Source organism: Tachyglossus aculeatus, chromosome 2 (assembly GCF_015852505.1).
Source record: "Tachyglossus aculeatus isolate mTacAcu1 chromosome 2, mTacAcu1.pri, whole genome shotgun sequence".
NCBI lineage: Eukaryota > Metazoa > Chordata > Mammalia > Monotremata > Tachyglossidae > Tachyglossus > Tachyglossus aculeatus.
The window spans coordinates 38,773,245-38,785,616 of NC_052067.1; the positions used below are offsets into that span (position 1 = coordinate 38,773,245).

The window sequence follows — 12,372 nt, forward strand, 5'->3', positions numbered from 1 at the left end:
CAGCACTACTTATGTGTCAAGCACTATTCTAAGTGCTGGGGTAGATACAAGTCCAACAGGTGAGACAGTTCTTGTCCACGAGTGGGCTTACAGTCCAATAGGGACAGAAGGTATTCAATCCCCATTTTAGTGATAAGGCAACTGAGTTACTGGGAAGTTAAATGACTTGCCCAAGATAATAATAATAATAATAGCATTTGTTAAGCGCTTACTATGTGCAAAGCACTGTTCTAAGCGCTGGGGAGGTTGCAAGGTGATCAGGTTGTCCCACGGGGGGCTCACACTTTTAATCCCCATTTTCCAGCTGAGGCCCAGAGAAGTTAAGGGACTTGCCCTAGGCCACACAGCTGACAATTGGCGGAGCCGGGCTTCGAACCCATGACCTCTGACTCCAAAGCCCGGGCTCTTTCCACTGAGCCGCGCTGCTTCTCCAAGGTAACTGAGGCACGGAGAAATTTAGCGGCTTGACCCAGGATCAGCCGGCAGACAGGAGGTGAAGCCAGGATTAGAACCCAGGTCGACCGACCCCGGGGCCCATGCTCTTCCCACTAGGTCATGCTGCTTCTCTGTAGAGTGTGACGGGGGCACTACAGCCCCGTGCCGGGCCTCGCTCACCTCCTCCAAGAGGCCTTCCCAGACTGAGCCCCTTCCTTCCTCTCCCCCCTCGTCCCCCTCTCCATCCCCACCATCTTACCTCCTTCCCTTCCCCACAGCACCTGTATATATGTATATGTGTTTGTACATATTTATTACTCTATTTATTTATTTATTTTACTTGTACATATCTATTCTATTTATTTTATTTTGTTAGTATGTTCGGTTCTGTTCTCTGTCTCCCCCTTTTAGACTGGGAGCCCACTGTTGGGTAGGGACTGTCTCTATATGTTGCCAATTTGTACTTCCCAAGCGCTTAGTACAGTGCTCTGCACATAGTAAGCGCTCAATAAATACGATTGATTGATTGATTGATTGCTTGTGAAACAATAAAAACATTTCTCCTAAATTCTATTAATCTCAATCCAGTCAGTTCTCCTATACTCTCATTTTTTCTTCATGGTATTTTGTTCAGCACTACTTATGTGTCAAGCACTATTCTAAGTGCTGGGGTAGATACAAGTCCAACAGGTGAGACAGTTCTTGTCCACGAGCGGGCTTACAGTCCAATAGGGACAGAAGGTATTCAATCCCCATTTTAGTGATAAGGCAACTGAGTTACTGAGAAGTGAAATGACTTGCCGAAGAGCCTGCTTGTGAAACAATAAAAACATTTCTCCTAAATTCTATTAATCTCAATCCAGTCAGTTCTCCTATACTCTCATTTTTTCTTCATGGTATTTTGTCCAGCACTACTTATGTGTCAAGCACTATTCTAAGTGCTGGGGTAGATACAAGTCCAACAGGTGAGACAGTTCTTGTCCACGAGCGGGCTTACAGTCCAATAGGGACAGAAGGTATTCAATCCCCATTTTAGTGATAAGGCAACTGAGTTACTGAGAAGTGAAATGACTTGCCCAAGAGCCTGCTTGTGAAACAATGAAAACATTTCTCCTAAATTCTATTAATCTCAATCCAGTCAGTTCTCCTATACTCTCATTTTTTCTTCATGGTATTTTGTCCAGCACTACTTATGTGTCAAGCACTATTCTAAGTGCTGGGGTAGATACAAGTCCAACAGGTGAGACAGTTCTTGTCCACGAGCGGGCTTACAGTCCAATAGGGACAGAAGGTATTCAATCCCCATTTTAGTGATAAGGCAACTGAGTTACTGAGAAGTGAAATGACTTGCCCAAGAGCCTGCTTGTGAAACAATAAAAACATTTCTCCTAAATTCTATTAATCTCAATCCAGTCAGTTCTCCTATACTCTCATTTTTTCTTCATGGTATTTTGTCCAGCACTACTTATGTGTCAAGCACTATTCTAAGTGCTGGGGTAGATACAAGTCCAACAGGTGAGACAGTTCTTGTCCACGAGCGGGCTTACAGTCCAATAGGGACAGAAGGTATTCAATCCCCATTTTAGTGATAAGGCAGCTGAGTTACTGAGAAGTTAAATGACTTGCCCAAGAGCCTGCTTGTGAAACAATAAAAACATTTCTCCTAAATTCTATTAATCTCAATCCAGTCAGTTCTCCTATACTCTCATTTTTTCTTCATGGTATTTTGTTCCAGCACTACTTATGTGTCAAGCACTATTCTAAGTGCTGGGGTAGATACAAGTCCAACAGGTGAGACAGTTCTTGTCCACGAGCGGGCTTACAGTCCAATAGGGACAGAAGGTATTCAATCCCCATTTTAGTGATAAGGCAACCGAGTTACTGAGAAGTGAAATGACTTGCCCAAGAGCCTGCTTGTGAAACAATAAAAACATTTCTCCTAAATTCTACTAATTCTTACCTCTTGAGCCCTTGAGGAACAGGTGATGCATTGCAAGTCACAGAAAGGCAAGATCTCTGCCCTGAAATGCTAACTAGTGATCTAACTTCAGACACTGGAACAAAATTAATAAATACAAGAAAACACCAAGGTGCTGTCAGTATAGGAAGGCTTCGTAAAAGAAGCAGGTTTTAAAGAGGGTTTGTAGCAGACTATAAGAATTACTTAAAGCAATGATGCTCTGAGATACTAGATCCTGAATTTCGCATGGGCTATTGGACATGGGATTGATTGGGGCTTGCTACAGAGCACCATACCTCAGATCAAATATGCATTAATGTATCCTTGGAGTCTGAGGCCCATTACTGAAGAAATATGAAAAAGCATCACAGGACCATTTACACACACAATGTTACTTAATGTTCCTGTGCAAATTAAACAAGCCACAGGAAAGATGTTCCAAGCATGCTAGTTTGTTCCAAATAAAAGTCAAGGTGCCTTTTAATATTAAATTTGTGGATTAAAGCCTCACCACATAAAGAAAAAAATGACAGGATAACTGCTTTATTAAAATAGAATTCTATCACTTTTCTGTAGACAAGCATAAGCCACCATTTTAAACTGTGCAAAACTTACTCATTCTGCCCAAGGGGAAAAAAGTGTCAGAAATATAGATTACTCTACCTTCTCTTGGTTCAAAAAATACTAGCCCACAAAAAATTTTAAGAGCCTATAACCTTTCAGTCACCCTTATCTTGTGGATCAGTGTCATCGCAATGATTAGTCTGATGGCATTAAAGCGTCAGGAATTTGGGAGGCTAGAAGGAACAGTGAAGATTTAAAACCACATCGACAAACCCTCTTTGCACAAAACCTCCACCACATCTACCACTCCAACGGCTGGCAACTAAACTAGAAATCAATAACCTCGTATAGCAGAGAAGAAAAACCCTGGCGATAGTCGGCCCGCAAACCTGGAAGAAATCCTATGTTAAAATGAATACATCATGAGATTGAGTTTGAATAAATAACATGCCCAGAAATCCGAAATAGAGCAGAGAAATTAAAAAGGAAAAAGGAACTAGGTAACTCCTTGAAGTTCTTTCCAGACATTCAGCATGTGTTTTATGCTCATTCACTCATTCAGTGGTATTTCTCATTCATTCGTTCAGGGGTATTTCTCATTCATTCAGTAGTTTTTATTGAACCTCATAATTTGCAGAGCACTGTTTTGGGCATGTAGAAGAGTACAATTAAAAAGAGATCCTTTCCTTGACCTCCTCAAAGAACTCTTAACCCAGTGAAGAATACCGGCAGACCTAAATTTATACATAGACTAGGAGCAGGAAGGAAAACAGAGATCCAACAAATCAGATCAAGAGTATGGAAATGAATTTAAGAATTGAATAAATAAATGGAGAAAGGCAAGCAATTTATCCAGAAGTACTACTGAAGGCTGCTGCAAGGAAAAGGCCACGGATAGTAGAACTGAGTTGAGGAAAGCTTCCTGGAGGAGGTGGGATTTCAGGAAGGCTTAGAAGATAGGATGAGCTGTAGTCAGGCCGGTTTGAAGAGGGAGGGAGTTTCAGGCAAGAGAAAGTGATCAGAAATCAAGGCATTTGCCCAGGACAATGGAATTAGTTGACACGATTCCTGCCCGGAAGAAGCATAAAAGCCAGCAGGAGAAACAGACACAAAATAAACTGCAGATAGAAAGGTGAGGAAAACGAGAAGACGGATAATGAGAGAGTGCTCAATCAAATCTTCCAGTGAAAATATTAGAGGTATCAAAGGCTTGGGAGGGGAGTGTTAACCAGATTTTCATGTCTGCCACCTTTGCAAGAAACTTTTCAAGACCTGCAGAGTCAGTGTATTCAGTGTATGAGGGACAAAGACTAATACGGTTCACGCCACAAAAAAAAACAAACCCAAAAAACCCCACTCATTTGTTTCTCTACCTATGGCCTTTAAGGCCTGCAAAGAGAACATTTGAAGAGTTAAAGGAAATATGACCCACATGCAGATTTCCTCTTTTTTTTTTAAACCACCTCATCCTTACCATCCTTGGGAAGCAGTGTGGCTCAGTGGAAACAGCACGGGCTTTGGAGTCAGAGGTCATGGGTTCAAATCCCGGCTCCGCCAAATGTCAGCTGTGTGACTTTAAGCAAGTCACTTCACTTCTCTGTGCCTCAGTTACCTCATCTGTAAAATGGGGATTAAAACTGTGAGCCCCCCCCATGGGACAACCTGATTACCTTGTAACCTCCCCAGCGCTTGGAACAGTGCTTTGCACATAGTAAGTGCTTAACAAATACCATTATTATTATTATTATTCTAAGACTGTGAGCCCCTGGAGGGCCAGGGATCATGTCTAACTCTCATTTGTGTATTTGTCCCCAGTGCTTACTATAGAGCTCTACACACAGTTGCTATTTAATAAGTACTATTGCTATTACTACTACTATTACTCCTCCTACGTGGCCAGCTTGTACTTCCCAAGCGCTTAGTACAGTGCTCTGCACACAGTAAGTGCTCAATACAATTGAATGAATGAGAGAATAGTCTCAGCCCTGCAAAATTATTTCTCCCAGTAGGTTTTTTGTGTGTTTGTTTGTTTTAAATGGTATTTGTTAAGTACTGTTAGGCATGGTAATTAAGTGCTGGGGCAGATATAAGCCAATCAGTCCGGACACAGTCCCTGTCTCACAAAGGGCTCACCACCATAATCCCCGTTTTACAGATGAGGTGACTGAGGCACAGAGAAGTGATTTGCCCAAGGTCACACAGCAAACATGTAGCAGAATGGGGATTAGAACCCAGGTTCTTCTGATTCCCAGGCCCATGCACTCCCCATTAGGCTACACTGCTTTTCAATTAGGTAATAGAACTTGCTCATGTCAAATTACCATTAAGACCACCCAAAGTCAAAAAGGTACAGCAATCCTGGGGTCAATATTCCAGACTCTGCCTCACCTCAAGCCCAGTCCTAGCTCCAGACCCATCTTTATATGGGCAAGGACCCTTCTAGGCCCAAACTGATGTGTGTGAGGTCGGGTGGAATGTGAACAGAGTACAGGGAGTGGATTTGCATTTAGAATTTCAGGTTTCCTCACATACAAATTACTCACAAATGATCAGTAACTGATCCAACATGCAGATACCTTAGGGAATCATAAGGTACATGTCAGACGGTGCACCGAGGAAGTCCTGAGTTCTGGACTTTTGTATGTTGCCAACTTGTACTTCCCAAGCGCTTAGTACAGTGCTCTGCACACAGTAAGTGCTCAATAAATACGATTGATGATGATGATGGAACGCCTGAGGAGGCCCAACAAAGATAAGGCCACCCTATCTGTGGCTGAGAAGCAGTGTGGCCTACTGGAGAGAGCATGGGCTTGAGAGTCGGAAGGACTTGGGTTTTAACCCCAGCATGGGAAAACTTATACGACAAGGATATTAGCCTTGGGTTAGGAATTAACCGCCTTTTAAAACCAAACATTCACTTTGAAAACCTTTTAGTAACGACTTCTGGGTGCACTTTTCTTTTTAAATGTCCTATCGAACCCAATTCCAGTGGATGTCAGAAGGAATCTCTTGTCAACATGCAGCAGCATGGACTGGTGGAAAGAGCTCAGGCCTGGGAATCAGAGAACCTGGGTTCTAATCTCGGCTCTGCCACTTACCTGCTGTGTGATCTTGGGAAAGTCACTTAACTTCTCTGTGCCTCGGTTTCCACAACTATAAAATGGGGATGTTCTCCCTCCTTATTAAACTGTGAGCCCTGTATAGGACAAGGGCTCTGTCCAACCTGATTAACTTGTATCGACCCCGGCACTTTGAGCAGCGCTTGACACATAGTAAACACTTAAATACCATATAAAAACACTCTATTCAAATCTACTATTTCTCAAATATTATGCATTTACTGGATTCATTCGTCTGAGAAGGGCAACTTACTGTGAACCCATTACTATTGGTTGGAAAAGGTCCAAAGCACAATATCAACTGAATGCAACTGGTCACTGTGAAAGAAGCAGATAATTTTTGTGTATCTAGGGAATTATTCCATTATTCTATTCCTGTAATGAATAATGAGCTCAAAAGAAAGATGTTTATCTTGATATTCTTCTTTCAAGCTGTGAGGAATGTTTTTAGCCTTTGGCTTTGCCCCAGGTAAAAGTCATATCGAGTGGTCTCAAATAAACAGCAAATGCCAAGCTTTTAGCCATTTTCTCTTCCTAAATCCCTTTTTTATTTTTTTCCCAAAATGTTATGCTTTTGTTTGGAGTTTTTAAAATCTTCCAATTTAACATTGGCAGAATAGGGATGGTGGAAGAGCTCAATTATCCATCAAACAACTTTCAGCAGAATGAGCGCTACTTCCAATACCATCTATACGGCTTCAGATGTACTGTTTTCAAACCTCTAAAGAATAGTTCTAACCTGACAAGATAATCGTGGAGGGTAGGAAGCTTGTAAACATCAACTATCTTTATCAATCTCAGAAAAGAAAATCTCTATAAGCATATGCTGCTGAACTGGTTGCCATCAAAAGAAATCTATTCCGGGAACAAATCAGCTCATCAAGCTAATTCTTTATTTACTATCTTCCTTTTTGAGACCGTGTGACGACTTATGGGTGCTGAGTGATAGAAAAAACCACATTTCATTTTTGCGCCATGCTCCTGTGCGGGTCATGGTCTTGTCACGATTATTTAAATTCCGGAGCAATACTGGGTTGACAAGATACTGCACTGCTTCAGGCTACAATCCTCACATCATGCCTGAAGGGTTATTACAATGGAGAATTTCTACTGAGGACAATAAAAGGACCTTACCCCTTCCCGAAGGCACCTCATTAGCACAGTGTAAGCAGCCAAGGGAAGGCCCGAGCATTCTCTGGGGTGTCCTTTTTTTTCTTCCTGAAATGAAGTGAAAGGAATCGCAATGAAGCTAGCGGCTCAAACGACATTAACCCCTTCAAGTTTAGGCGCATAACAAACAAAAAACAGCCGAAACTTCAGACTAAATTAATTCTACTGAGAGTAATTCCATTGAGAAAGATTAGAGTCCTGATTTAAACTTTCAATCCCATTTTCTTGCTGCTATCCAACTGTCGAGAAATACAGTTTTGTTCCTTTCAATGTCTGTATAGTATATAAACAGGTTTTTTTAAAAAGTTCTGATTTTTTTCTACAGCAGACTAGCATCACTTTCACTAGAAAGGGATAGCACAGTGAAAAGAATCGGGATTTGATCAGTATTCCTTTTTGAGCACCTTAGTCGTATTTAGTCGTATTCCTGTATATATGTATATATGCTTGTACATATTATTCTATTTATTTATTTATTTTACTTGTACATATCTATTCTATTTATTTTATTAGTATGTTTGGTTTTGTTCTCTGTCTCCCCCTTTTAGACTGTGAGCCCACTGTTGGGTAGGGACTGTCTCTATATGTTGCCAATTTGTACTTCCCAAGCGCTTAGTACAGTGCTCTGCACATAGTAAGCGCTCAATAAATACGATTGATGATGATGATGATGATTGAGCTTACTGTGTACAGAGCACTGTACTAAGTGCTTGGCAGAGTACTATATAACAATATAAAAGAAACATTCCCCCCCCCCCCCCACACACACACAATGATCTTACTGTCTAGAAGGGGAGACAGACATTAATATAACAAAATTACAGATATTTATATAAGGGCTGTGGGGCTGGGAAAGGTGGGTGAATAAATGGAGCAAGTCAGGGTGATGCAAAAGGGAATTGAAGAAAAAGAAAAGAGGGCTTATTCAGGGAAGGCTTCTTGGAGGAGATAAGGCTTTGAATGCAGGGAGGGTACTTGCCTGTCGATATTAGGAGGGAGGGTAATCCAGGCCAGAGCTAGTACCTGGGCAAGAAGTCAGGCCACAGTGAGATAGATAAGAACAGCCTGATCACCTTGTAACCTCCCCAGCACTTAGAACAGTGTTTTGCACATAGTAAGCACTTAATAAATGCCATCATTTTTATTATCAGGGTGCAGTACAAAGATCGAGGTACAGGAGCAAGGTGTGCAGGCTGGGCTGCAGAAGGAGAATAGCGAGGTGTTGGAGGGAACAAGGTGATTAAGTGCCTTGAAGTCAGTGGTGAGAAGTTTCTGTTTGATATGAAGGTGGAAGGGCAACCACTGGAGGCTCTTGAGGAGTAGGGGAAAACATGGGCTGAACTTTTTGCAGAAAAATGATCCGGGCAGCAGTGTGAAGTAGGGACTGGAGTGGGGAGAAAGCTGGGAGGCTAGTGAGGAGGATGATACAGTAATCAAGGTGGAATAGGACAAGTGATTGGATTAACATGGTAGCAGTCTGGATGGTGAGGAAAGGGTGGATTTTAGTGATGTGGATGATGAAAAGTCAGGATTTAGTGACAGTGATTTAGGATTTAGATTGAGGAGCATAATATAGTGCAGAGGTAGTGCAATATAGTGCACACTTTAGTGGAGAGGTATAAGTGTACAGATTAGATGAAATTCTTTAATTTGCATAAAAGTTCAATGGGAAGCTGTGAGCGCAAAAGTCCTAAGCAGTGCAAGATTTCTGAGGTACTAGTGAATTGGTAATCTAGGAAGAAATGAAATTATTTAGAAGGGCTTTGATGATGGGACACGCTGAGTTCTGACTGATTTGAAGGAAGAGGAAGCTCCAGGCAAAGGTCAGAAGTGGGAGAGTCAGGAATGAGGTTCATTGAGCAGGTGATCTTTCAAGAAACAGAGAGTGAGGTGGGAATTGAGAAGAGAGTGAGAAGGTAAAAGGGAGTGTCAGGAGTTGCTGTTCGATGTAGGTAACCATGAAGCCCTCCAGGAATCAAATCCAAAGGACGTCTACCCCTAAGAATAGAAGGAGAATATTTTGTGCCACTGAAAATAAGTAACATCTTTTAAAATCAATCTCATTCAGACAACAACATTCTACTGCATGATTTCAAAACTGGTAGAACGAGCTAACCATCTTCACTAAGTGCAAAATATGTCTAATTTTCAACACAGATTGGGTCTTTATTTTGTATTAGACATGTAGAGACACCCTAAGGTAATCAAATGCTAAGTTGGCAAATAAATGTATGTTCTCTCTAAGCAGAAAATACGATGCTCCAAAGAAAATACTCCTCCAAGCAAGTCAACGTGAGCATTTATTTACATAGGAATGCTTTATATACTTCTATCAGGAATACAAAAGGCAACCTAATATTTTCTTCAGGTTACTATGAAACATACTGAATTTTATTCTCCAGCTTTGTACGAGTAACAGTAGTCAGGAACACAAGGCTATATGTACATAAATAAACACAAGTGTTGTGGGTTGGGGAAGGGGGTAAGGCAGAGGGAGGGAGGGGGGTGATGGGGAGGGAAGGAGGAGGAGAGGAAAAGGGGGAGTGTACCAGTTCCTGCCTTAATCTCATGAATTAACTAGTACAGATATATGAATTTGTAAATAAATTTTGCATACCATAAATACTTCTAACCCTATTTATTAAAGCTCTTTTTCTGCTGCTCCAGAAGACTACATGACTAAAGTAGATGTACTTTCAGATGTTTAGGGATTTTATGCAAGTGTTTAATTCATCAGATTGCAAGTGTTTGGTCTAGCTTCTTGTTTCCCTTTTTCAAGTTCATGAAGCACAGAAGCAAAAATGAATATCTTTTAGAGGCTGAAAGAGCTTGCAGAAAACTATCCAGGGAACCAAAACTATTAATTTTGTTGGCGTTCATTCACAGCTACACCATGTTCAACCCTGCAGAACTTGGTTGCAGCAAACATGGCTTTAATAGTAAAAGACTGTCTTTATTCCATAGCTCAGTTTTGTCATTTACCAGTATTTGTGGCTTTTTTATGGCATTTATTAAGAGCTTACTACGGCAAAGCATTGTTCTAAGCGCTGGGGAGGTTACAAGGTGATCAGATTGTCCCACGAGGGGGGTCACAGTCTTAATTCCCATTTTACAGATGAGGTAACTGAGGAATAGAGAAGTGAAGTGACTTGCCCAAAGTCACACGGCTGACAATTGGCAGAGCTGGAATTTGAACCCATGACCTCTGACTCCAAAGCCCATGCTCTTTCCACTGAGCCACGCTGCTTCTCTGAATATGATCAAGTAACTTGATCAAGAAACTGAATATGATATGCGGCACATCAAAAGCCGCAATCATAAACAAGTCAAATGATTTTACTGGTCTTTAAACCAATCACTTCAACTGGATCTGAATCCCATATATGACTCAGGATTCACACATATAGGGATAAATAAAGGATGCAAATCGAGGTACAAGATCGATGCACAAGTAAGTTGGAGAAGAGGAAATGAGGGCCTAGTCAGGCTCTCTAGGGAAGGCCCTAGATAATGCTTTGAAGGTAGGGAGAGTGATCACCTGTAGGATATAATAATAATAATCGTATTTGTTAAGTGCTTACTATGTGCAAAGCACTAAGCCCTGTGGGGATACAAGGTGATCAGGTGTCCCACGTGGGGCTCACAGGCTTCATCCCTATTTTACAGATGAGGGAACTGAGGCACAGAGAAGTTAAGTGACTTGCCCAAAGTCACACAGCTGACAATTGGCGGAACCGGAATTTGAACCCCTGACCTCTGACTCCAAAGCCCGTGCTCTTTTCACTGAGCCATGCTGCGTCTTTAAGAGGAAGGGAGGAAAGGAGTATGTAGTTTATACATACATGTATATATACATACATATACATAAATCAGTGCAACAAGACTGAAGAAGTCTGAGGTAATTACTAATGGATGACAAATAGTGGGAATGCCTGCAGATTTACAACTGGATTTCCAAAATTTTACCTAAAAATCATGTTCAAAGATTGTGCTCTTTCTGGAGCACCTAGCCCCCTTAATGGGTTGGGAAGTTCATATAATGGCTGCATTGGATGTCTCCAGGAACTCGGGACATAGGGTTTGTTGGATCACCACTACTCATCATGAGAAATTGTTTAGCTGGATCATCTGGCTATGACCCATGGCTGGAGATCACTTACTCTTTTCTGCATAAAAGTGTTAGTCATAGGTAAACAGCAAACCCATCGGGGAGCAGGTTCACCCATAATACCCAACCAGCGGGCGATACGGTGGGCTTGTTCCCCCCAGGGACTTCTAAATTGAATCCCCAAGAGTATTCATTTGTACCTGCATTAAATATGGCTTTCCTAACTCATGAGTCCCAGCTTTCCGCTCAACTTTACAGAGAATTTCCCAGCTAAAGCACCCTGAGATTACAAAATATTCCAGGCTACTCTCCAGGGTCTTGAAAATTATTCACCACAGTGGCAATGGGATTAGTTAGGGCTCAATCATCTAAATCCTGTCCTTTTGTTGAAAAATGGCTTTCTTCCTGATATCCTTTTTGGCCCCTCTACTGATAATGTGGTTGTAAATAAGGTTATCCAGAATACTAGATATATGGATATTTCTTTTTGCAATATAAAAAAGGGTAAAAAGCATTTTATTAAAACTGGAGTTAACCCTAGCTCTCAACTTTTAAATTCCAACCAAGGCAAATTGACACTCAAATTCACTTACTTGCTAAAGTAATCTGACTTCAATCTGTTGTTTAGTAAGGCAACAGAGGTATTGACTGCTAGAGAATGGGAGATGAAAGCAAATGGTCTTTGAATAGGCAGGGGATTTAAACCATGTAGGCTGTGATCAATGAAATAAAACTCCCCAGGTCAATTAACCAAAACAGAAATCTGACTTCACTGCCAAAAACAAGGAAGTAAATTCAATAGGGAAAGAAGAACTTCTTTGGAATTGGGAACACTTAAAAAGAAATAAAATAATAAGTGAAAGCAACACTTAAGAGCATAACTGCAGCAAAACAGCATATTATTCCTCCTAGAAATCATTTTTACATGGATTGTGGTACACCCATTAGGCATTTACAGTGAAACTGTCAAATATCAGTTTTCAATATTGGAATTGGAAAGACCTTCAAGTTCCGGC

General features: G+C 41.2%; 1 protein-coding gene across 1 annotated transcript in view; it reads right to left on the reverse strand.

The window, feature by feature from the left end:
* The window catches only part of ULK4 (unc-51 like kinase 4), a 542,391-nt gene that overhangs the window by 425,844 nt on the left and 104,175 nt on the right, over positions 1–12,372 (reverse strand). The window contains exon 19 of the mRNA XM_038768285.1: positions 7,213–7,296. Within this exon, the coding sequence (XP_038624213.1) occupies positions 7,213–7,296 (84 nt within the window). The remainder of the gene's footprint in view (positions 1–7,212; positions 7,297–12,372) is intronic.